The following is a 27583-nucleotide window of genomic DNA, read 5'->3' as shown; positions in this document are numbered from 1 at the left end:
GAATAATCCGTGGTGGAATTGAATCCAGTTATCAGGCAGGTAGGTTGAGAACATACTAAGAGCAATAATAAAGCAGAAACTCTATGTGTCCAAGAGAAGGGTAAGCTGGCACATACACATCCTGTTCCTGCCTTTGGAAAATTATATGAGCTTTTTCCCCCCCACCATTAGTATCCACAAAGGTTATGTTTTTAATTAACAAGACCTGGTTATATAATTAACAGAACAAACTTGGGACAGAAATCAGTAGAAATAAGAATGCAAACTATAATTACAGTAGTCTGTTTTGTAGGCCCGTTAAGGTGCCAACATGAACACTAAAGAAATTGTCTCTTTCTATCATGAACAAAACATAAGAGCAGGATTTATTTTGTTTTATAGTGTGGAGAACAGATGGGAAATTGGATTTGTACCATAATCTCTACAAACAATAGATCTCTGTCCAGCAAGAATTACACTGCAGCTCCGCAATCCCAACCACACATTTTGCCTTGCCAGCCAATTTACTGTACTGAATAGAAACAGCTACTAATAGGAGTTAAAAGTATCTATTAATCTCTCTCTTCCATAGCTCTAGATCGCTCTTGCTTATAAAATGCAGATTATGGTCAATTAAATAAGGGCCAAAGGAATTTGAAAATACCCTGGTATGTAGGTCTCCTAGTTGTTTTGACAAGTAGCTCATATCATCTACGCAACTGCTACAGAACAGCAATGAATATTTTCCATTAGGATGCATGTGAGAAAAGAGTTTTAAACCTTTCGAAAGCTCTGTTTCTCTGTATAAATTTCCCAGCTATAGTGCTTGTTACTTCCATGTATGGGAAAAATGCCAGCCTCTTAGTCATGTTTCCATTTCCTTTCCTCTTTTATAGAATGTGACAGGGTCAGGCCAGATGGCTACAGAAGAGTAACAGAAGGCAGATATTTTAGCCTCAGGTTAAGTAGGTCCCTTTTCCCTGGGAAAGGTAACAGGGAAGGTTCCAGAACAATCAGGAACCTTCTGGAGGCAATTAAGACAGACAGGCTGATTAGAACACCTACAGCCAATCAAGAAGCTGCTAGAATCAATTAAGGCAGGCTAATCAGGGCACCTGGGTTTAAAAAGGAGCTCACTTCAGTTTGTGGTGCGTGTGTAAGGAGCTGGGAGCAAGAGGCGCTAGGAGTGAGAATGCAGACTGTTGGAGGACTGAGAAGTACAAGCATCATCAGACAACAGGAGGAAGGTCCTATGGTGAGGATAAAGAAGGTGTTGGGAGGAGGCCATGGGGAAATAGCTGTCACACAGCTATTCCAGGAGGCACTCTGGACAGCTGCATTCCAAAGGGCCCTGGGATGGAACCCGGAATAGAGGGCAGGGCTGGATTCCCCCCAAACTCCTGGTCAGAAACAGGAGGAGTTGACCTGGACTGTGGGTTCACGAAAACAGCCAAATTAAGGGCTGTCATGAAACTCCAAGGCAAGAAAATCCACCAATAAGCACAAGACCCACCAAGGTAGAGGAGGAACTTTGTCACAAGAAGTATAAATACCAAACTCCTGCTTCTTTAATGCTAGAAATATAAAATATCTAATGGGATAAACCCAAATAGAGTCTCCAGATTTTCCCCAAAATAGGTGAAAATTAATGCTACTTTCATTTTCCATTTCTTTTTCTGAATGCGAGATAAATTCAGCCAAACATGAGCCCATATAGAAGAAGTGAACCATTAACATGGCAGTATTCTGAACAGAGAAGCTTATTGTCATTCCTTTTACAATGATATTTTCAGTGCTTCATGAGCCAAAGAATATCTTAGTCTCACTGCAATTGGTAAGAGTCCTAGGTTCATGGCTAACCTTGGAAAAGCCTACTTTGCTCTATTTTAATTGTTTTAATCAATGCAGGCACAAAGACATATATGAGAGGAACAAAGAGAAGTATAATATTAAAGAGAATGAATAAGATTTAATGTTTTTAAACAAAGTATTGTGCAAACACAAGGCACGCTGCACTAAAAAAGTGGTGTGTGTGCTGATGAATGGGGGAATACATTCATAGATAAACCACAACTGGCCTATCTATGAACGTATTGATAGAATGAATGTAACTTGTTCACTGATTTAATAAAAGAGTGCTTTTCATGTATTATCCATGAATGTTTTTATTTCAGTCACTTTCAAGTGAAGATAGCCACTAGACACTTACTACCACAGCCTCAAGCTCTAGTGATCTGTGCATTTAAACTGAGGAGTGACCATACTTACTTGGATGCCTTCCATCACTCCCTTCACTTTCTATCTTCAAATCTTGGGTTATCGGGAGTCTAGATACTTTGCAGTCAGTTACTGACCTGCACCAGTGCCTGGGTACTGCATATAATATGGATAATATGGCTGAAATTTTCCAGATCCACCCAAGAAATTTACGGTTTCAGAGTAGCAGCCGTGTTAGTCTGTATTCGCAAAAAGAAAAGGAGTACTTGTGGCACCTTAGAGACTAACAAATTTATTAGAGCATAAGCTTTCGTGAGCTACAGCATCCGATGAAGTGAGCTGTAGCTCACGAAAGCTTATGCTCTAATAAATTTGTTAGTCTCTAAGGTGCCACAAGTACTCCTTTTCTTTTTCCAAGAAATTTAGATACTCAATCATTTTAATGAGATAAGGGCATCCAAATCCCAATGGTGATTTTGAAAATCCCCCACTTCCTCTGGCTGACCTCCTCAGATTCAACATGTTTATTGTTCAAAACAGCAACAAAACAGCTTTTACCTCATTTTTGCAAATGTAGTGCCAGGTTAGAGATCTTACAATTTGGCTCAAAAAGGGTACACAAAGTCCTCACCACGAGTAAAAGCGATGGGTAAAGCTGCAATTTATGGTGTGCTGTAAAGGGTATGGGAGCTTCTTAAAGGTTAAATCTCTCTCTAACTTTACCCTGATTTGTGAATAGTATCCATGTTTTGTTCATGATCAGTGTGGCTTAGCTTAACCACGGATACTTTAGTGTTATTTTTGAGGGTATGCTAGTATCTTTCTTTTGTAAAGGGACTGCTCAGTGCATAACACACTCTGCAGAGGATGGCAGCCCAGGAATCTGCTGCTTTATTCAACAACATAGTAATAGAGAGGGTGATAACAGACATTAACTAAACAGGAAGTAAAGGAGGAGTGGAGCATGGCTCCAGCCCATAATAATCTGTGTAACCCAGTTAACCCCTTTATGACCACTTTACTACTTTCTATCTTTACAGGCTGCAGTACACCACAATGTCTGCCACAGTCCAAGCTAAATCTTTCAAAATTTAATTACTGCAAATAAGTGCTGAAACCTAACCCCTTGTCAACTAAGAAATAAATTCCCCCCCCCAAAATAATCAGCAGTTATGGATATTATTGACCCTGTTGCAGGCCAATTCATTCATCAGCAAGGTCAGCCTGACACATTTTTATTAGTTACGTGACTTCAGCTGCATAGATCAAGAAGATGGAAAACTCATACTAGCAAGCTCTGTTCACTTCCAGAACTGCATGAGTGGGGAGAAGAGGAGAGGATGGGGATGGGCTCATCAGGCTAGGTTCCTGTTTTCATTTTGTTTCTGGGGGACGCTACCTGTCAGCACCACATGAAATATTTCTTCCATTCTGTTCCCTATGCCTCTTGACAATCTTATTTTTCCCTTATTATCCCCTTTCTCTTTAAAGCTTCCTCATTGGCTTATATGTTTTATTGACATTAGCTAGGAAACATCACTGCATCCCAACAATTGAGGACCCCCATTGTATTACAACCTCTGAGAAGGCTATCTGACCATATCATTGATGTCACTGTCAACAAAACTGATTGAAATATGATGATCAGGCTAGGTACATTGAGGGATCCTTTGCTGTAGGTGGGGCAGAAGGCCTAATAAGCAGTCTGTAGAACAAAAATATTTTGATTTTCCTTTAAAGATGAGGCTTAATCACCACAGTTGAAGAGCTTAGGAAATGTAACAGCAGCTGACAGCCACAAAGGCTAATTATTACAGTATGGATAGCTAAGAAGTCCTAACAGCTTAGTTCTGGTTTTTATATTGTGTCCGTCACTTCAGTATCAGAGTACCTCACAAGGTATTCACAACCAGAGAACTATTTTAAAGAGGTTTTCATTAATTTATTACCTAATGGTCTGCAAGCCTGTTTTTATTTCCCTTGTTGTGCATGGGCATGGACTTTACCTTTTAGTAATGCATTAAAACAAAAGTCCTGGAGGAACCCCATCATCCCAAATAGACCAATAAAACCAGAAGGGGGAAATCTTGATGCTACAAAGTGCATGGGAATTTTGTCATTGACTTCAGTGGGACCAGGATTTCACACAAAATCTTTACCCACTGCCATCCATTCTTTTTAGAAAAGAATCCTTCATGATACAGCCTGTGTTTATAATTTTCAAATTCACATTCATTTTACATTTAAAAAGACTATTATAATGGGACAGATTTGTACGTGGTGTAACTCCAATTACATGAGACATGAATTTGGCCTAGTACTTTAATAAACAATTAACCTTGATTTCATGCCTCTCTCATTCCTTGATGCAGAAGGAATACCGTACAGAGCCTTTCCTGGAAACACAATCATGATGAGACTTTTAAATTTGCTGAACTTCTACATTCTTTTCTTTCCTGTATTTAAAATATTGTATTATACAAAAGTATTTATTACTTTAAGATCTATCTAAATCATGCACATTTTAAGTTAACTATTACACACATTTATAACTACGTGGTACTGTGCTTATTAGGCTCTGCATTTATTTGTATGAAATATTTATACCCTCATATAAGTGGAAGATCTCACTTGCAGAATTGGTCTCACAGTTACATAATGATCATACTTCAGTATTACTTACTTTTTCAGTAAGGCTAGTTCTTCCAGAAATCCAGATAGAACCTCTTACTGTGCATGCAAAAAAACTAATGCAGATTAATTTCTTATCCAGATATCAATAAAAACCCTAGTAAATAGTAAATTTTATCAAGGTTTATTTGAACTCTGTCCCTTAAAAAAAAAATCAGCCTATATAAACATTTTCTTGAAAATCTGAAGCTGTGGGAATTTAGACATTGCCAAAATTAAATTGAAAGTGAATAATAGGGCATTTGGTTTAAGTCTGCATCTCAAAGTTAAATACTCAACAAAGTTTAAAGGTTTGGTTTAAAGTTTTGCCTTTTTGAAAAATTTCAGTCAGTTAAGTTTGAAAGTAATCCATAATTCAAACCTTCATGACCTGTCTCTCTGAGAGATTGCATAATGTGATAATTATATGGTATTTTGTTTTTATTTCTGATCTGCATGAATTTATTTAGAGCATTATCCCTTCAGCAGGCTCAGTGGAAAGTGAGCAATGAAAATATATACATGCTACCATATTATTCTGAGCCTGAGAGCAATAGTGCCATCTGGTGTACTCATTTTTAAAAATCTTACTAAACAGGCATTCTCCCATCTTAAATCTCAGAGATTAGATTTCGTATCAGGTTTTGGTTTCCGGCACTGGAAAGTGACCCAGGAACCACAGTATTTCAGGGATATTTAATAGGTAGATCATTCTTCATATTTTAATAATCAAGAAGAGGAATAAAAAGAAAAAATGACATTGCTGATTCATTTGTACATATTATACACAACACTAAGCTATACACTGCAAATCTTGTAATAGTCCTATTGTCCATCACTTTCCACAATATAGTTCTACAGTGGTACAACAGTTACCTAATCCAAGCCCTTTGCAAGTCAATAGACATCTTCTCATTGATTTTAAAGGGTTCTGGATCAGGCCCCTACCTCTGCCAACATACATACGTTTTTACTACATTATTAACCAATTGTACTCGATACAATACTTGATCAGTCATGTTGCTGTGAGAATATATATATGTACACAAACTAAATATTTCTTCTGTCATACTGTTTGAATATGAATATATAGTACTATAGTAAATGAAACAATGAATTCACACTACTCTGGCTCTTTTGGGTAATACTGATTGCTAGTTTGGCTCCTGAACCACTGAGGTCTGATTATCACTGCTGTAAATCGTCCAGTGGTACTAAGTCACCATCTAGAGTACACAGCTTGGTAGGGATATTGTCACTGTACATCACACTCCACAGTGTGCAGCCTGCAGTGGTACTACAGAATAACACCATTTAATACTAAAACCCCTACTGCAGTATTACCTTATCAGCTACAGTGCAGTTCCAAGAGCGGTTTACTATGTTACTATCCACAATGTGAGGGGTCCTGCACTATTCGCAGAATAGGGAAAAATACTATAGTCTAGTATCCTCTTTGGTACAGCTTCTTCTGTGACAATACAATAAAACAATTCCTGTATTCCCTACCATATTTTTCCTCACTAGTACCAACTCTGTAATAATATTAAATTCCAATGACTACTCCTTTACACACAGATTACATCAACAGTCCTTTCATAAAAAGAAAAGGAGTACTTGTGGCACCTTAGAGACTAACAAATTTATTAGAGCATAAGCTTTCGCTAAGGTGCCACAAGTACTCCTTTTCTTTTTGCGAATACAGACTAACACGGCTGCTATTCTGAGTCCTTTCATAGATTCTCAGGGGCACATAGATCAGTTCTGAATAGTACAGGTTTTAATGTTTGTACATTGTTTTGAAAATACAAAATATTACAGTGGGAGTTATTAAAATGGGGCACGTACAAGTCAGCGTAGTTACATTTACCATGCTGTCTGAGGTACTTACTATTTTAAGTATTTGTGGGAATACCACAAATACCATAGCAAAGGTAAATTCTTGAGTGAGGTATTTTTTTCTTTAATGGCACTTGTCAAGGTTCCTTCCCCACTCTGAACTCTAGGGTACAGATGTGGGGACCTGCATGAAAAACCCCCTAAGCTTATTTTTACCAGTTTAGGTTAAAACTTCCAAGGTATAAACTATTTTACCTTTTGTCCCTGGACTTTACTGCTGCCACCACCAAGTGTCTAACAAATATAACAGGGAAAGAGCCCAATTGGAAATGTCTTTCCCCCCAAATTCCCCCCAAGCCCTACACCCCCTTTCCTGGGGAAGGCTTGATAAAAATCCTCACCAATTTGCATAGGTGGACACAGATCCAAATCCTTGGATCTGAAGAACAATGAAAAAGCAATCAGGTTCTTAAAAGAAGAATTTTAATTAAAGAAAAAGTAAAAGAATCCTCTCTGTAAAATCAGGATGGTAAATACCTTACAGGGTAATCAGATTCAAAACATAGAGAATCCCTCTAGGCTAAACTTTAAGTTACAAAAACACAAAAACAGGAATATACATTCCATTCAGCACAACTTATTTTATCAGCCATTTAAACAAAAAACAGCATCTAACGCATATCTAAGTAGATTGCTTATTAACTCTTTACAGGAGTTCTGACCTGCATTCCTGCTCTGGTCCCGGCAAAAGCCAACACACAGACAGAGAGAACTCTTTGTTTTCCCCCCATCCAGCTTTGAAAGTATCTTGTCTCCTCATTGGTCATTTTGGTCAGGTTCCAGCGAGGTTATCTTAGCTTCTTAACCCTTTACAGGTGAAAGAGTTTTTCCTCTGGCCAGGAGGGATTTAAAGGTGTTTACCCTTCCCTTTATATTTATGACAGCACCAAATTTATATGAATGATGAACAGTATTATTTCAGTACTAATACACCAGATCATGGTAACTATGACCATCTCTAAAAGGATTTTCCTTTTAATTTATGAAAACAATATGAATTTTTCAAGCAAGCAAGCATTTAAAATAAAAACATACATGTATTTAAATGCAAATGCTCTACAACAGCAAGTTTACACTGAAGCAAAGTGTGAGTTGCCCGATTAGCCTGACTTTTAAGCTTATTGTCAAACAACCTTTATTCACATTGAAATATCTGACTTACGATGAGTTGATGTTTTTTCTCTGAATCCACTGGTTTTCCAGCTTCCATGCAAGCCGTGAACCAAGAAATATCAAGGAGTTCGAACCTTGAACTGTCCCTCACCTTGTGTCCTCTCAGCCATTCCAGAACTTCAGCACAAGAATTGTTCTCTGCCACAATATGAGTGACAGAATCACTATAAAGGGAAAAATTAAGATGAAGTTTTGTTTTTTCTGAATCCAATTGTAGATAGCTATAATGCTGCTATTTCAATATTGACATGCACTCCCTGAAAAAGGTCTTATATATTGTATATCAGGACACAGGAAGTGTGTCGTGTTTTCATATCACGATATTTCTTTTTCATTCAGTGAATCTAGTTTAAGGACAAAATGTTAGCATAACATTTTATAAGTGCAGTATTTTCATCCTGTCAGCATCATTTAACTTCTGTAAGATGCTGTTCTATTACACTTCTTTTTGCAACTTGGAAAATATTACACAAACAATATTATAATGAAGTCCGTTTTGTCACCTGCCAGCCCTGAGAAAAATAAAATTACTGGTCAAAGAATGAGAGGTTCATAATACTTCAAAATCTACTAAACAGAATACATTAAAGTTCCACAGTTGCTAATATATTTAATAAACTTAAATCTTCTGTACCTAAATAAAGTACTTAAATGGCAGTAGCAAGTGTGCACATGATAGAAACCATATGTTTTGAGGGCCAGGTTTAGTTTAGCTTAAAACTGACAGTTTAAGAGAGACAAGGGGTGAGGTAATATCTTTTATTAGACCAACTTCTGTTGGTGAAAGAGATAAGCTACACTGTATAGCTCGAAAGCTTGTCTTTCTCACCAACAGAAGTTGCTCTAGTCAGGGGCAGATTTACTGCAAAATATACCGTGCCCTGCAACGACAGGGGGCCCCAGGGCTGGGCACTCGGGCAGCCCACTCCGCGGGAGGAGGGGATTGTGGGGGCAGAAGCTGTGGGGGGGGGCAGGAGAGCAGGGAGGGAGGCTCACCTGCAGCCTTAGGGGAGTAGGAGGGAGGTACGGGTGGCGGTGAGCGCTGCGAATGTGGGCCAGAGGATGCAGGAAGAGCACAGGGTGGCCACGCAGCTGCCCTGAGAGAAGCGGCACTTTGAAAGAGAAACTGCCACTTCTCTCCGGCTGCCTGATTGCCTCCTGCTCCTCCTGAGCCCTCTGGCCCGTATTCACGCTGCTCACTGCTGCCTGGTGAGCGGTGGCTGGGCACAGCCCAGTGTGGGGCACCCAGGGGATGGGCTGGCCCCCAGAACTGGCACAGAGCCCACAGGCAGGGGGGGCCGACCAGGGGAGGTAAGCAGAGATGAGCATTCAGAGGCAGCAGGGCACTCAGGTGACCACCAATGGAACCATGCCCCCTCTCTCACCTCAAGGTTTGTTTTCTGCCCGCTTCTCTGGGCCAGCCAGCGCGGGGCCAGTGGGGTGCCTGAAACTGTCCTCGTTGGCCATGGAGATCTTGGTGTCTCCTCTCCTGTTTCATTCTCCAGCTCCATGGCAGCTCTACTCACGCGCTGGGCCCCCAGCCCCACTCCTTCCTCCTGAGGTCCTGCCCTTTCTGGAGCCAGAGATGCCCCCCCACCTCACCCAGGGGCCTGGACATTCTGTCAGCAGCCCTGCCCACACCCCTAGTTCCTGTGCCTAAGGTCCCAGCTGCCGCCCTGTGACCCACGCCACAGTCTGGATCCACGCCTGAGCGGGACGGGGGCTGGCTTTCCGCACCCCACTATTAAAAACATTCCAGCACCACTGGCATTAAATTTCTTGGTCCATGGCCATGGCTATGCCCCTGCTCTTTCAGACATTTTTAATCTACCCAAAAACAAAGTCAGTTTTTTAGCAATAATGAAGTGACACTGAGTCTGGCAGTCAAAAACGCGAAAAAATGAAGGTGAGGCAAGACGACAAAGATAAGCAAAAAGACTGTTTGTCATCTTATTTTAAAGAGCTTGAAGTATAGAATAGTGGACATTCATCAAAAAGTGTGGGCGAAGAAACATTTGAATTATCTGATCACTTGCTGAGTTGTGGGGATACCATGACGACTGCAAAAGTTGAACAAGTGGATTCTGAAGCGTCAATGGAACTACAAAATATTGGTAATTTTGTCAAAAGTAAGAGAAGAAACCTACTCTGAAGACATTGCACTATGGCCAAAATCTGTTTAATTGGATATGATAGAATTTTTCTTAGTAAATGAACCAAAAAATGTCGGTAATATAGAAAATTTGAGAAAAGAGTATGAGGTTGGAGAACAAAAGCAATTTAGATGTCTTCATGAGTCCCATTTTCTGAGGATGAAGAAAAATGGGATGACAGAAATGAGAAATTGGTTGATTTTTTTCAGAAACCACCAAGGCAGTCTCCTGTTACACTTGCAAATTATTCCCTGACCGTAGTAAAGGAAAACAAACAGTTGTTGACGGGCACTCTAATTGGAGAAACATTGCAAGGCATATTGCTGATCATGAAACTTCCAAAGCTCATATTAATGCTATGTGTAAGTTCATTCAAAGGTGTAAAGTATCTGGAAGAATTGATTCTGTGTTATCGGCTCAGTTTGAAAAGGAGTTTTCTCATTGGAGGAAAGTGCTGAGACGTATTGTTGCCATGGTAAAAATGTTGTCTTCTTTGGGACTATCTCTAAGAGGACATGATAAGTCATCATTGTCAAATCAAAAGGATAATTTTTTAACCTGTCTTGAATATCTTAGTGAATTTGACAATTTTCTCAATGAACATTTGAAAAATTTTCAGTATCGTGGCTCAGGGAAGACCAACTTTTTAAACACACCAAACCTACAATGAATTCATCAGTATAATGCAGGGGTTCCTAAACATGATTCGCAGCTTGTTCAGGGTAAGCCCCTGGTGGGCCACGAGATGCTTTGTTTACCTGAGCATCTGCAAGTACGGCCGCTCGCAGCTCCCAGCCAATGGGAGCTGCAGGAAGCGGTGGCCCAGCCCAAGCCACCTCCTGAGCCCGAGCCACTTCCCGCAGCTTCGCAGAAATGGCGAACTGCGGCCACTGAGAACTGCGAGTGGCCGTACCTGCAGACGCTCAGGTAAACAAAGCATCTTGCGGCCTGCCAGGGGCTTACCCTTAACAAGCCAAGAACCAAGTTTGGGAACACCTGCTATAATGGCAGAGCAGCTGAGAAACCAATTCACTGATGAAGTAAAAGATGCCAAGTACTATTCCATAATAGTCAATTCAACACCAGGTGCGAGTCATGTAGATCAATTAACATTCATTTTAAAATATGTGACTGGCAATGGTGAAGTTGAAGAGCAATCTCTGTTTTGTCCCACTAAAATCCCACGCTTCTGTACGTCTAGAGACAACTGTTTCAGAAATCATTGCAAATTTAGATTTGGACATCAAAAATTGTTGTGAGCAGAGCATTGATTACGCCGCAAATATGGCGGGAAAATATTCAGGTCTACAGCCAAGACTGAACAATGAAAATCCCTCTGCTTTATTCATATTATGTTCCAGCCGTTCTTTAAATTTAATCTGCAGCCAAATCTTGTGAGGGAGCTACACTTTTTTTTTTTCTTTGTTCAAAACACGTATGCTTTTTTTCAGTTTCCACACATCGGTGGAGTATGCTACAATCACTCTTGGAGAAGCCAAATGGAAAACATTTGACAGTCAAAAGAATTTGTGACACCAGGTGGTCTGCTCGTGCAGATGCTGTTTTGGCTTTGAAAATGAGCTATGATGTTATAAAGAAAATCTTATTAGACATCACCACATCAAATTCTGAAAAACCACATGCAAAATCCTTAGCGGAAAATTTTGAAAAGTATGATATTGCTGTTTTTTTTCCTTTGTGGAACCATTTACTTCAAAGAATTAATGCCGTCAGCAAATCGCTGCAAAAGGTTGATACAAATTTATTGAATGCTGTACAATTGTTAGCCTCAGTTACAAGTTTTGTCATGGAAGTTTGAAATGACTATAGCTCGGTGGAAGCAGAGGCACTAACATTAACAGAAAATATAGGTTCCTCTGATATATCTGATGAGAAGCGTAAAAAAATCAGAAAGTTATTTTTTATGAAACTAGAGACAATGAAATCAATTTAAAAAGGGAAAGAAGATCATCCTTGAGACAGTCAATGTTATTTGTGACACAGTAATAGTGTATTTGCAGAGTAGAGGTGAATCTCTAAAGAAAACTGATTTATTTTGTGTGTTTTTTGACAGAAGTATGGACGAAAATGCTAAAAGCCACTACAGTAAGAAATTAAGTGAATTCTACCAAGAGGACATAAACATAAATCTTTTTGAAGATGAAGGGAAACATTTCATTCATTTTATCGAAAACGATGAGGTCTGTGCTTTGAGATCACCAGTTGATTTGTATAGATTTATACGTGACGGTTTGCAGGCAACGTTTCCAAATGTAAAAACCATTCTGAAAATATTTAATAATACCTGTCACAAATGCTTCTGGGTGAACGTTCTTTTTCTGTATTGAAACGAGTTAAAAATTATTTGCAAAATACAATGAGTCAAACATTTGACAAGTTCAGCAATATTGACAATTGCAACTGCCCCTTTACAAAATATTACTTACGGCTTAATTGATGATTTTGTGTAGAAAGAAAAAAAGTGTAGAAAAAAAAGCTATCTGAATAATTTTTTTTTCAAATGGAATAAGTTTCTTTAGAGGAAGTTAACATTTTTCCATTCATGCATCATAGATACTTTTTATTTTTACACATTTTTTACGTTTGCATAATGCAAAGCAAGCTTTCATCTAGATCAGAAGTTCTCAAACTGTGGTCCGAGAACTCCATTCAGGTGGACTGAGAAAGGGTTACGATTTTTTTTTTTAATAAAGTGCTCTTATCCAAAGCACTTTACAATAGTTAGCTAATGGTACAAACAATATTTGGAAAGATCATTCAGTGGCCCGCCGAGACCCTCAGCACTTTAAGTGGTCTGTGATAAAAAAAAATTAGACTACAAAAACAATCAAGGTACCTCACTTTATTTTAATTTACTTTCTATTACTTATAATATAGGAGGAGGATGAAGGAAAAAAGAATAAAAATGAGGGTCGGGGGAGATGAGAGAATGTTCTTTTTCTTGGCTAGGTCCCATGGGGTGGGCCCCAAAAATTAAGCACAGGGCTCTACTAATGCTAAATCCACAATTGGGTCCAATAAAAGATATTACCTCACCCTCCTTATCTCTCTAATATCCTGGGACTGACACAGCTACAACTACGTAGCAGACATGCCAAACCCATGGGGGAAAATAATTTGGCTTATTTTTGGCTTAATTGGCTTGTGAGTTTCTTGTTGGCTAGTTTTTGGCTTGTAGCTTCTTTTTGTTTTTTGATCGGCTCCCGGCAAGCAGGGGCAAGGGGAGGCAAGGGTCAAGCAGGGGTAATGGGGGGGAAGAGAATCAGGGGTGCATAGCGGGTCCACTACAGTCCCAGACTGCACGCGTGTGGGAGGGGGAAATCTAGTCAGAGTGTTGGGGTTCTTAGGGATTGCTTGTTATGGCCTTGTTTTGAAATGCGATTAGCTTGATTTATGGTTTATTGTGAAAGTCAGGGCCGTGTTAGTCTATATTCACAAAAAGAAAAGGAGTAATTGTGGCACCTTAGTCTCTAAAGTGCCACAAGTACTCCTTTTCTTTGTGTGAAAGTTGGCAACTGTGCTACATTGCACATCGTATAATGTAAGTCGCTTACTATCTAATATACCATATGATAGCTATTTTTAGAATGTCATAGAAATGGGGAAGCAGAAAAGTCACTACAATAAAATTTTTTATTGCTGTTTCTGAAGTACATGATAAAGAATTATTAGACATAGTATGAAGAATGACTACCTCAGCTTCTAGAGATTATGTGTTCTATTCAGCCGTACACAGATATGTTTTTGCTGTATGGGAGGCAACAAAAAGACCAAAAAAACCGCTTATGATTGATTTCCAAAAATTTAACAGGGTTTAGCCAACTGTATTTCTGAGTATGGTTCCGACCATGTGAGAGATACCGCATTTTTCATCACATAAGGAACGATCATAGGTACTCATCAAAATATAATGCATAGATGCTAACAAGAGTGCTCAATTGTCCCTTCTGTTCTCACGAGTGGAGGGGACCCAGATAAGTGGTTCTTCCCAACAGAATGTAGAAGTTTGGAATTTTCTCACTCTTCCTGCAGCCCACCAGAACGTGACACTGACAGAGCTCCAAAAGGATTTAAACATTAAGGCCCAGTGGTCAGTGGAGTGCCATCTATGTATGCAATGCATGTATTGCATGCCCCATAATTCATAAAAAAATGTTTTATTCTAGAAGCACTCTAAAGCCCTACATGTAATCAGTCTGTTTACCTTGACTGTCTTTGTTTCACTGGGAAGGCAATCAATACTCCAAGTTGCATCATGTTGCCTAGGCAACATGAATATTCAGGCAACTGATTTCCTGGCTGGCTGTGCATCAGAAAAAAGTAGCTACAGCCGGCAAGTGAATCATCCACGATAGAACAGAACTAGCAGCACAAATTTTTCTTGCTAGTTTGCTTGATGAAACTTCAGATACTGTATTGCCAATAAGTCTCAGCTTTTTATTGTACTGCATTACGCGACCAAGAATGGTGATGTAGAATGCTTGGTTATTTATACTGAGGCTAGTAAACTGCAGCAGGCCTTTGGCAGCATGTTGAGATGGCATGCCAAAAGTTTAAATTTGGAGACAAGTTGATAGGTCAGACACTAATTGCAAGCGACGTAAGTGGGCTTCAGAAACTGTGCTTGTGAGATGTTCCCCCGTGCACTTTTTGTTCATTGCTACACTCATGTTTTAAATCTTGGTCTCAGTTTTGCAGCAAACAGTATCAGAGAATATCAGATTTTCTTCAGAAATTTAGAAGGAATATCTACATTTTTCTCTTCAACTTCAAAGCAGGCTGAAGTTCTTCAAAACATAGTTCAATGGAAGCTGCCTTCTCTTTGTACCACAGGGTGGAGTTTTTACGAAGGCTTGTACAAACTGTTAAGCAGAACAGAGAAGCTCTGACTGAACTCTTCAAAAGTGGTGCAAAATCCAGTAGATTGGGATGCTAAGTCTTCTTCCTGAGCCAGGGTTTTCTGACCATGCTCAATGATTTTCAGTTTCTGTTTCTCCTTTGCTTCTACAGTGACATATTTGAAGTGACTGAAGTGAAATTTGACATTCTTCAAACCAAGATGTATGATATTGGATTTTGTATTGAGCAGATTTGTGAGACATTACAGCAAATTTGCCAAAGGCGATAAACTTTTGGCGAGTTTTGGAAAGAGGTGTCTGAGGTAGTTGCACATGAAGCTCAGGAAAAAAAGAGCAAGAGAAAGCCAAGCGACATATAAAAGTGTCTCTTCTTTGAGGTTATTGACAATGTCAGCAAACAGTTAGTCCAGTTGATGAATCCAACAAGATTTATGAGAGTTCCAGACACGTTTTGGGGTTGATGTTCTCAAATCTCGAGAAGCATATTATCTGAATTTTTGACAATCAATTGCATTTCAAACTGTGTGCTGCATACAACTCAGAACAATTGCAAGGAGAAGGTGCATTTGACTGGTATAGAAATATTTATATGCTGAATTTACATACTTGCTTCTCTGAGGTCAGCAAATTGTCTGCCATAATTCTGACTATTCCTTACTTTACAGCCATGGCAGAAAGACTTTTTCAACTTTAAAGAGCATTAAGACTTTTACATGCAACACCCAGGGGTGGCAAACGCTTGTCCAGCTGGCTTTCCTGACCATTGAAAAAGAACTGCTTATGTATCTGCATAGCTTACCAAATTCCTAGGACCTGATCACCAAGGAGTTTCTTTAAAAAAATAAAAAAACTAAGAATGGAATTACATATTTGTATATTCTCTGCTTTCATTATATTTGACTACTAGTATTTGCCAAAAACAAATATATTTGGTTTATTAATCACTATGTATGTTAGATAAAAACCTTTTTATCTGGGTGAGGTAATATCTTTTATTTGACCCACTTTGTTGGTGAGAGAGAGAAGCTTTCGAGCTACACAGAGCTCTTCTTCAGGTCTGTGAAAGGTACTCAGAGCATCACTGCTAAATACAAGATTGAACAGATAGTTTAGCATAAGTAGTTAGCACATATTATTTTCAATCAAGATATGCACAAACTTGTAAGTGGACCAGAGAAACTCTGACTGAACTTGTTAAAAATGTGGTGTGAAATCCAGAAAATTGGGGCACTCAGTCGTTTTCTTCGGCACAGGGTTTTCTGACCGTGCGAACACCCCTGTATTCACACCTACACCCTACTGTAATCTTTCTACAAGGTATGCCTTGTAATATATCATTTGAAAACTCATAATTTGTGGGTCAGTATTATCCTGATAAAATGTGTGGCAACATTGTATGTGAAGTTATAAGATTTGCTGTATGATGTTATTAACATGTTCCAAACCCCACAGCCCTGCTAAAAGAGAAGTCAGCAAACAAATCTGTCCTAAGCAAAGGAATGTGTGCTTGCCTTAATTTGCATTTATGCAGTAAACAAGATTAAGCAGGAAGGGAAACAAAGGAAATTCAAACAGGTGAAGAAAAACAGCAAGGAACATCCTTCCACAGAGATTCTTCGTCTCTTGGTTCTCTGTTGGAAATGTTTTTCAATAGGGGGACTGGAACTATAAAAAGCAGAGGCAAACACCCCAAGATACTCCTCTCTCTCTCTCCCTGCCCACCTCATTCTCAATACCCTGAGAAGATAAAAGGAAACAGATGTTGAACTCTAGGGCAGGGATCCCAATCTGAAAGTTTGGTCAGTAATCTGCTGGAGCATAAGGTGAGAAAAAGTTTACTTTGCAAGTAATTTAGTTTAAGTTAAGCACTAGTAGGAATTTTATCTTTATTTTTCTTGTAACAATTTCTGATTTTTATGCCTCATTACTTGGACTCACTTAAAATCTTTGTTTGCAGTTAATCAACTTGTTTTACAATTTAACTAATCCAATCTGTTTAAATTGAAGTGTCTGGGTAACTACTTAAGGTAATAAACTGGCATATTATTCCCTTAAAGGAATAATGGACTTAATATATTTGTACTGTCCAGGAGAGGGCTGAGCAGTATAGAACATACATTTCTGAGGGAAGATCCAGGGCTAGGGGTGTGTTGGGGTCACCCTGCATTATAGCCCAGGCAGGTGAGAGCCAGTGTGTGGCTGGCAGGCTGCAGTTTCATACACACACGCACTCAGGGTGTGGCTTGCATGCTGGAAGGCTGTTTGTGAGTAGCCCAGATGGAAACTACTACCGCAAGGCATATAAGGCATCCAAGGTTGCAGGAGCAGGGTGACACAGTGCCCCCACTAAACTGGATTTTGACCACACTTGATGATTTTATTTGTGTTTCTCCTTTGCCTGTATAGCAACACTTATGAAGATACATTAGCAGTTCCTTTAGCTGTGGCACCCCAAGTACCTTTCCCAGCCAGACCTGAAGAAAAGTTCTGTGTAGCCCAAAAGTTTGTGTCTCTAATATCCTAGGACTAACATGGCTATAACACTTTTTACAATCTATGTATCTGTCATCTAAAACCTTGTTTCATGCCATAATAAAAATGTCATAGCATGCCACTGCTGAAGGTGGACAGGGTCAGAGCAGGGAAGAAGTCACTCTCTGCAGCATACTTCCCTGCTGATCCCCTGGATATCCAAGCAGGTAGCCAACTATGATTATTTGTATAGCAGCAGCAGCATGCTAAGCACTTTAAACACAGCCCTGAAGAACTCACAATCAAAATGAAAACAAGCAAAAGTGAAGGCAAGGGGAGCAATAAGAAATTGAATGAAGTTAGGCACTTGTCTTGTTAGTTCCCTGGTTTTTGCTTTAATCACTTTCTCTCTTTTCCCCCTCCCCCAGTTTCCAGCCATTTCCTGATATTTCCTCTTTAATTGAAGTTCCCATCTCTCACAAAAGTACACTCAAATCTTCTCTGATCTACTGGGAGTCAGAAATAATGGGTACTAATAATAAAAAGGCAAAGGGCCATGCAAATTGTTCAAAAGTCACAAAGACATTGGATATTTGTATGCTTTCATATAAGCACTGTAATTAGCGCTTGTCACTATTCAAGAAGGAGGATACTGTAAAAGGGGATTTCATCAGGTAGAGTGAGACAGCCAGATTTGATCCTTTTGAATGGGGCAAGGTTCAGCAATGCCTTGGAGGACCCCCCAAATATGATCTCTATTTGCTTGAAAAAAATGCTTTACAAACTATTTATACCCTGAGCACATAAGCTGTCAACAGTCAAAGTCTCTAACAGGCCTGCTGGTGTTCTCTATTATGTAGAAGAAATATTTATCAAACTCATAGGAAATTGTAAGTGAAACCACTCTAAGCCCTGGTCTACACTAGGAGTTGAGGTTGAATTTAGCAGCATTAAATCAATTTAACCCTACACCCGTCCACATGACGAAGCCCTTTTTTTCCCAACTTAAAGGGCTCTTAAAATCGATTTCCTTACTCCACCCCTGACAAGGGGATTAGCGCTGAAATCGGCCTTGCTGGGTCGAATTTAGGGTACTGTGGACACAATTAGATGGTATTGGCCTCCGGGAGCTATCCCAGAGTGCTCCATTGTGACTGCTCTGGACAGCGCGCTCAACTCAGATGTACTGGCCAGGTTGACAGGAAAAGGCCCGGGAACTTTTGAATTTCATTTCCTGTTTGGCCAGTGTGGCAAGCTGCAGGTGACCATGCAGAGCTCATCAGCAGAGGTGACCATGCAGAGCTCATCAGCAGAGGTGACCATGATGGAGTCCCAGAATCGCAAAAGAGCTCCAGCATGGACCGAATGGGAGGTATGGGAGCTGATCACTGTGTGGGGAGAGGAATCCGTGCTATCAGAACTCTGTTCCAGTTTTCAAAATGCCAAAATGTGTCAAAATCTTCCAGGGCATGAAGGACAGAGGCCATAACAGGGACCCGAAGCGTGAAACTTAAGGCGCTGAGGCAAGCCTACCAGAAAACCAGAGAGGCAAACAGCTGCTCCGGGTCAGAACCCCAAACATGCCGCTTCTGTGATGAGCTGCATGCCATTTTAGGGGGTTCAGCCACCATTATCTCAACCGTGTTGTTTGACTCCTTCTATGGAGATGGAGGCAACACGGGAGCAGGTTTTGGGGACGAGGAAGATAGCTCACAGCAAGCAAGTGGAGAAACCGGTTTTCCTGACAGCCAGAAACTGTTTCTCACCCTGGACCTGGAGCCAGTACACCCCGAACCCACCCAAGGCTGCCTCCCAGACCCTCCAGGCAGAGAAGGGACCTCTGGTGAATGTACCTTTTTAAATAGTATACGTGGTTTAAAAGCAAGCATATTTAAATGATTAATTTGCCCCGGCATTCACAGCCAGTACAGCTACTGGAAAAGTCTGTTAATGTGTCTGGGGATGGAGCAGAAATCCTCCAGGGACATCTCCATAAAGCTCTCTTGGATGTACTCCCAAAGCCTTTGCAAAAGGTTTCTGGGGAGGGCAGCCTTATTCTGTCCACCATGGTATGGCACTTTACTACGCCAGGCCAGTAGCGCTTAGTCAGGAATCATTGCAGAACAAAGCATTGCAGTGTATGTTTGCTGGCATTCAAACAACATCCATTTTTTATCTTTCTGTATTATCCTCAGGAGAGTGATATTCATGGTAACCTGGTTGAAATAGGGTGCTTTTCTTAAGGGAACATTCAGAGATGGCCATTCCTGCTGGGCTGTTTGCCTGTGGCTGAATAGAAATGTTCCCCGCTGTTAGTCATGAGGAGGGGCTAAGCACGTGATGGGGGGAGGCAAAATGCGACCTTGTAACGAAAGCACGTGCTATGTACGTAATGTTAACAGCGAGGTTTACCGTGAAAGAGTGTACCCATTGTTCTATAAAATGTGTCTTTTCAAATACCACTGTCCCTTTTTTTCCCCTCCACCAGCTGCAAGTGTTCCAAGGATCACAGGATCTTCTCCTTCCCAGAGGCTAGCGAAGATTAGAAGGGGGAAAAAAATGCACTCGCGATGAAATGTTCTCTGAGCTCATGCTGTCCTCCCACACTGACAGAGCACAGACAAATGCGTGGAGGCAGACAATGTCAGAGTGCAAGAAAGCACAAAATGACCAGGAGGAGAAGTGGCGGGCTGAAGAGAGAGCTGAAGCTGAAAGGTGGCGGCAGCGTGATGAGAGGAGGTAGGATTCAATGCTGAGGCTGCTGGACGATCAAACTAATAAGCTCCAGCGTATGGTTCAGCTGCAGAAAAGGCAGCAGGAGCACAGACAGCCACTACAGCCCCTGTGTAACCAACTGGCCTCCTCCCCAAGTTCCACAGCCTCCTCACTCAGATGCCCAAGAACGTTGTGGGGGAGCCTCCGGCCACCTAGTCACTCCACCCCAGAGGATTGCCCAAGCAACAGAAGGCTGGCATTCAATAAGTTTTAAAGTGCTGTGTGGCCTTGTCCTTCCCTCCTCCACCACCCCTCCTGCTACCTTGGCAGTTATCCCCCTATTTGTGTGATGAATTAATAAAGAATGCATGAATGTGAAGCAACAATGACTTTATTGCCTCTGCAAGCAGTGATCAAAGGGAGGAGGGGAGGGTGGTTAGCTTACAGGGAAGTAGAGTGAACCAAGGGGGGGAGGGTTTCCTCAAGGAGAAAAAACAGAACTTTCACACCGTAGCCTGGCCAGTCATGAAACTGGTTTTCAAAGCTTCTCTGATGCGCACTGCGCACTCCTGTGCTCTTCTAACCGCCCTGATGTCTGGCTGCGCATAACCAGCAGCCAGGTGAGTTGCCTCAACCTCCCATCCTGCCATAAATGTCTCCCCTTACTCTCACAGATATCGTGGAGCGCACAGCAAGCAGTAATAACGGTGGGAATATTGGTTTCGCTGAGGTCTAACCAAGTCAGTAAACTGCGCCAGCGTGCTTTTAAATGTCCAAATGCACATTCTACCACCATTCTGCACTTGCTCAGCCTGTAGTTGAACAACTCCTGACTACTCTCCAGGCTGCCTATGTATGGCTTCATGAGCCATGGCATTAAGGGGTAGGCTGGGTCCCCAAGGATAACTATAGGCATTTCAACATCCCCAACGGTTATTTTCTGGTCTGGGAAGAAAGTCCCTTCCTGCAGCTTTTGAAACAGACCAGAGTTCCTGAAGATGCGAGTGTCATATACCTTTCCCAGCCATCCCACGTTGATGTTGGTGAAACGTCCCTTGTGATCCACCAGTTCTTGCAGCACTATTGAAAAGTACCCCTTGTGGTTTATGTACTCACCGGCTTGGTGCTCCGGTGCCAAGATAGGGATATGGGTTCCGTTTATGGCCCCACCACAGTTAGGGAATCCCATTGCAACAAAGCCATCCACTATGACCTGCACATTTCCCAGGGTCACTACCCTTGATATCAGCAGATCTTTGATTGCATTGGCTACTTGCATCACAGCAGCCCCCACAGTAGATTTGCCCACTCCAAATTGATTCCCGACTGACCTGTAGCTGTCTGGCATTGCAAGCTTCCACAGGGCTATTGCCACTCGCTTCTCAACTGTGAGGACTGCTCTCATCTTGGTACTCTTGCGCCTCAGGGCAGGGGAAAGCAAGTCAAAGTTCCATGAAAGTGCCCTTACGCATGTGAAAGTTTCACGGCCACTGGGAATCGTCCCAGACCTGCAACACTACACAGTCCCACCAGTCTGTGCTTGTTTGCCAGGCCCAGAATCAGCATTCCACCGCATCAACCTGCCCCATTAGCACCATGATGCCCACATTGCCAGGGCCCATGCTTTGAGAGACGTCTATGTCCATGTCCTCATCACTCTCGTCAGCGTGCTGATGTCACCTACTCGCCCGGTTTCGCTTTGCCAGGTTCTGGTGCTGCATATACTGCTGGATAATGCGTGTGGTGTTTAATGTGCTCCTAATTGCCAAAGTGATCTAAGCTGGCTCCATGCTTGCCGTGGTATGCGTCTGCACAGAAAAAAGGCGCGGAATGATTGCCGTTACTCTGACGGAGGAAGGGGCAACTGACGACATGGCTTACAGGGTTGGCTTACAGGGAATTAAATTCAACAAAGGGGGTGTCTTTACATCAAGGAGAAAGAAAAAGAACTGTCACACAGAATGGCCCCCTTCAAGGATTGAGCTCAAAACCCTGGATTTAGCAGGCCAACGTTCAACCCAATGCTCAACCCACTGAGCTATCCCTCCCCCTGGTATTTCAGGCAGGACTGAACCTCCATTAAACTTTTCAAGGTGCCCCTGACAGACCTCACCGAAACGATTGTCAGCTGTTGATTTCACGGAGGGAAGGAGGGGAGAGCAAATGAATACCAAACAAATCTGGTGTATTTCTTGTTTTGATCCACTCCATTTATCTTTTACATCTTTGGCTGGCAGCAGACGGTGCGGTAGGACTGCTTGCCATCCTCATCTCCTGCCTGCTCACCATAAGATGGTACAATAGGACTGCCAGCAGGACTAAAGAGAATGACCTGGTCGAGTCACTCCTAATTTAGTTCCTGCGTCCATGTTTGCCCAGGCACTTCTGACTGACCTTACTGAGGCAGCCAGGAGCACCTCAGACATGACGACGATGGTTGTCAAGCCTATTGCACCATCTGCTGCCACAAGGCAATGGGTTGCTGCTGTGTAGCAATGCAGTACCGCGTCTGCCAGCACCCAGGAGATGTATGGTGACAGTGAGCTGAGCGGGCTCCATGCTTGCCGTGGTATGGCGTTTGCACAGGTAACTCACGAAAAAAGGCACGAAACGATTGTCTGCCGTTGCTTTCATGGAGGGAGGGAGAGCCTGATGACCTGTACCCAGACCCACCCGCGACAATGTTTTTGTCCCATTAGGCATTGGGATCTCAACCCAGAATTCCAATGGGCGGCCGAGACTGCGGGAACTGTGGGATAGCTACCCACAGTGCAACACTCCGGAAGTCGATGCTAGCCTCGGTACAGTGGAAGCACTCCGCCAAGTTAATGCACTTAGAGCATTTTGTGTGGGAACACACACAATCGACTATATAAAAACAATTTCTAAAAAACCAATTTCTATAAATTCGACCTAATTTCGTAGTGTAGACATACCCTAAAGCTCCACTGAAATACAGTCACCTTGGAGTAGGATATAGCAATTGACAGGTTAGTACACTGCACAGCTGTGGATTGGAGTCTGAAACCTGAAACCTTTAAGACAATGGAAAAATAGAACATGACTTTCTCCAGTTCAGGCAGGCAGGCACCTTTACATTAGTACTAACTCCACTTAAATCTCAAGGAAGGGTAGAGTACACACTTCCAGCTCAAGACTTAATATGATTCAGCACAGAGCAACATTCCATAACAGATTTTTAAGAGATTAGCACGCCACATCCTTAAGTATGGTTCAAGTGCCAGGGCCCTTATTCACATCAATAACCCATTGACTTCACTACGTTCAGTGTGCTAGTTCTGTCCACAAGGCCTGCAGTTACACCTATTAAAGTACTGTTGTTGTGTGATCTTCCAATGTACTAAATGTACAGTGAGCTGTATTTTGAAAAGGTAAATTTAAAAAATTCCACTGTGAAAGAAAATCCCTTTTCTCATATCACACAACTTGTAGAGCAGAGCATCAGAAAAGTTGCTTATCTCAATTTATTCTAAAAGATGACAAATCTAGGTGAGTCTATTGAGTGGGCAATATTTTATTATTATTTAATCCTGTTAGGTTCTCCTTTAATTAAAACTGTTATGTTTTTACTTGTGTACAAAAATTCAGTTAGAGACATAGAGCTTCTGCTTCCTGTGGTTTATTTCACCTTATATAAAATATTCAGATTTAATGTATTTATACCAAGCTGCAGATCTGGGAACTTTGCCATCATTATACTCACAGCAGCAGTTTAGTTGCTGTGCACCAGTTTCCTCTGGAACCTCTACAGCTGTGCTTGATTCTTGGCAGAAAATGTAACAAATTTAGAGTTTCCTCTAGCATTCTTGACAACAACAAAAATCAACAGTTATAGTTCTGTTTTTTTCCAGTTGCAACTGGACTGAATTTAATCATACTGGCCCACTCCTGATAAACAAAAGTTGTATAATCTGTGTCCTCTCAGAAAGTTTGAAATTTTGGCGAGAAACCTCTGTCTCAACAACCCAAATAGACCCAAAACTTTTAAAGCACACCTCAGAGTGCTGATCCAAAGCCCTTGGAAATGAAAGGAAGTTTTTCTACTGATTTCAGTGGGTTTCAGATCCAACATTAACTGCCTAATTCCATGCCATACCTGCCTGTATTTTGTTTTATAAACTGTTTACATTCCCTTGTTTTTCTCCTTTTCTGATTCTGCCTTTCAAGATCACAAGATCTGGACAGTTTGCAACAATGGGTATGACAAGGGATATTTAGGAGCTGAGATTGGGAAGCCCTAGTCATGTTCTTAGTATATATTCTGTTCAGCAGGCATTTTATATAGACATGAACAAAAATTGATTTTCTTTAACTTAAATGTTCATGAAATTGGAGGCTGACTGCACTAAGTAAAAGCAGGCATAGTGGCTGTAGAACAGATGCCATTTGAGCACCCTGACATAAATTTACCAATCACAGTACACCTTAATCCTCAGATGCAACATCCCTGTTGCTCCAGTACTGGGCCTTTCTACACAGAGATGGCAAATTGTCCCAAAGCATATGCCAATGTCTAACACTTCCCAAGTGTGTTACTCAGTAGGACAGTTCAAATAAAGGAAGGATTACTTAATGGAATACCAGAGATACTGGAGAGAAATATTTCCCTATCAATCTTTCATGGTTTCTATAGAGGCATATTCAACGTCTTCCTTTTCTTTTCAGGAATAGACCACTACATTTAGATTCATTCCAACTATAACTGGATTTCAATGGGCCAAAACATTCCAGCAAATCATTGGTTGGTATAAATCAACATAGCTCGGTTGGCTTCAATGAAGCGTTGCAAATAGCACCCACTGAAAATCTGGCTCACTGATTCGAATGAAACTATACAAATGAGTAAGACAGGTTTCAGAGTAGCAGCCGTGTTAGTCTGTATTCACAAAAAGAAAAGGAGTACTTGTGGCACCTTAGAGACTAACAAATTTATTAGAGCATAAGCTTTCGTGAGTGAGCTGTAGCTCACGAAAGCTTATGCTCTAATAAATTTGTTATTCTCTAAGGTGCCACAAGTACTCCTTTTCTTTTTGCGAAATGAGTAACAGTAAATCATGTGAGTAACACTTGTAGGATCAGTGTTAAAACCTACATTTATTTGATTTTCCATAGGAGAGAAGTCCATTGAGAAGTCCAAACTCATTAAACTCAACAGACAGACAAATTTGAACCATGGATCTTAGAGGTCAAAGATTAGAATATTTGCTTATGCTTGTATGCTGCCTATTGTTTTTTAGAATTTTCTTTCCGTAACATGAATTTATCTACTTAATATGAAATAATCACTTATTGGAAAGAATAAAGATTATACACCAAATACATAAATAAAATGTTCAGTCACTTGAACAAATGCGTTTATCAAAATCTTTGTTGTACAGACAAAGATGCTACTGAAAAACATGACTATTTTACCTGATTACCTCAGAACTGCAGTATTCCCATGTACCTGTGTAAGCTTTGTTATAGGAAATACCTTGAATACAGCACTACTAAGGTTAGCTGTCAGCATATCTTATTTAGTTATCTAAGGTAATCAGCAAGTTTTTAAGCATCATCATTGTATATGATTTTCTGCTTACATAAAGATTTTCCTACCTTAACTCATTTTCTACCCTGAAACCTTTTCTTCTTGCCAGCTCCATCAGGAATGTCCTTCTAGTCACCCCCATTTTCCTCTCCATAATAAAAATTACTAGTTCACTGAACTTTACTTCACAACTGCTGAGAGAAATTGGAGGATGCATCCCTTTCTGCTTTTTCCTCTGGGGGAACAGGCTTGGAGTTCTCATCTTATCCATGATGCAAGATAGTATTTTTTCAACTTCACTGTCTAAATGTGAGTTTACATTCACACTGCCAGCCAATAGCTGTATCTGATGTCATCACCCATTGATGTTATTTTCTTCTGTTTCTCTTCTCAAATCAGAAACAGAAGCTACATGAACAGAAACATTCGTTGCTTTGCACTATGAATACTTCTTTGACTTACATGTGGGAAGAATTTTAACTACTCCAGACAGGTGCATATGTATTGAAATTCATTGGTATTGAATGTGGCCACTGCCTCTAAAGACTTAATCCAGATAATTTTGTTCATAACAAATTATTGAAATATATTGTGCCAGATCTTCAGCTGGTAGAAACTGGCGTAGCTCCATTGACTTTCATTTTAATTTTTTTTCCTATTTCACCATTTTGTGGTCACATACATTTTCTCCAACTTGAAAAGAAAATTTAAAATAATCATTATTCTTGTTTTTATTTACAAACTGCTTCTGAGGAAAGGTTTAACTAATATCTCAGGATTATGGCTTATATTGTTTGGCACTCTTGTTATTTCTATTCAATTAGCTTTGGGGCTTGTTCTGGTTTATGTATTTTTGCACAATTGTTTCCTGGGGTTGTATTTTTAACTTCATAAAACTTTGACATAAAAGGAATTTTTTTAAAAAAAGCAAACAAAGAAAAGCACTTTGAAACAATATCACAATAAAATTAATCCCTTGGTAATTTAATTTGAAGGAAATTAATAGCAAAACATTAGAGAACAGTTTTATAGACCCTTTAAATGTGCCAGTACATTGCCAGTGCAAAACTCCCTGCAGTACTTACACTGGGGTGCTACACTGGAGTGCAGAACTGTCTCTGCACTTCCTATCCACTATGTGCCGAGTGGGGCTGCTGGATCCCAGTAGCCTCAATAAACTACATTATGGACACAGAGAGCCTGTACTGTAGGCACTATTCCCCATTGCCCTGCACCTTGTGCAGTCATCTGTACCAGTGCAAACTGAAAAGGAGTACTTGTGGCACCTTAGAGACTAACAAATTTATTAGAGCATAAGCTTTTGTGAGCTACAGCTCACTTCATCGGATGCATTCAGTGGAAAATACAATGGGGAGATTTATATATATAGAGAACATGAAAAAAATCTGCACAGACACACCCCTGGAACCCCGACCTGGAGTATTCTATCTGCTACCCAAAATCCATAAACCTGGAAATCCTGGACACCCCATCATCTCAGGCATTTTCACCCTGACTGCAGGATTGTCTGGCTATGTAGACTCCCTCCTCAGGCCCTACGCTACCAGCACTTCCTGATCTTCCTGAAAACACCATCCTGGCCACTATGGATGTAGAAGCCCTATACACCAACATTCCACACAAAGATGGACTACAAGCCGTCAGGAACAGTATCCCCAATTATGTCACAGCAAACCTGCTGGCTGAACTTTGTGACTTTGTCCTCACCCATAATTATTTCACATTTGGGGACAATGTATACCTTCAAATCAGTGGCACTGCTATGGGTACACGCATGGCCCCACAGTATGCCAACATTTTTATGGCTGATTTAGAACAACGCTTCCTCAGCTCTCGTCCCCTAATGCCCCTACTCT

General features: G+C 40.9%; 1 protein-coding gene across 1 annotated transcript in view; it reads right to left on the bottom strand.

The window, feature by feature from the left end:
* The window catches only part of DNTT (DNA nucleotidylexotransferase), a 149733-nt gene extending 123705 nt beyond the window's left edge, over positions 1–26028 (bottom strand). The window contains exons 1-2 of the mRNA XM_043518301.1: positions 25775–26028; positions 7928–8102 (exon numbers count right to left, since the gene is read on the bottom strand). Coding sequence (XP_043374236.1) covers positions 7928–8102; positions 25775–25977 — 378 coding nt within the window. The 5' untranslated portion in view covers positions 25978–26028. The remainder of the gene's footprint in view (positions 1–7927; positions 8103–25774) is intronic.
* Between the last annotated feature and the right edge of the window lie 1555 nt (positions 26029–27583).

The sequence above is a fragment of the Dermochelys coriacea genome, chromosome 7 (genome assembly GCF_009764565.3).
Source record: "Dermochelys coriacea isolate rDerCor1 chromosome 7, rDerCor1.pri.v4, whole genome shotgun sequence".
Classification (NCBI taxonomy): domain Eukaryota; kingdom Metazoa; phylum Chordata; order Testudines; family Dermochelyidae; genus Dermochelys; species Dermochelys coriacea.
This window is presented reverse-complemented; position numbering and strand designations above follow the sequence as displayed.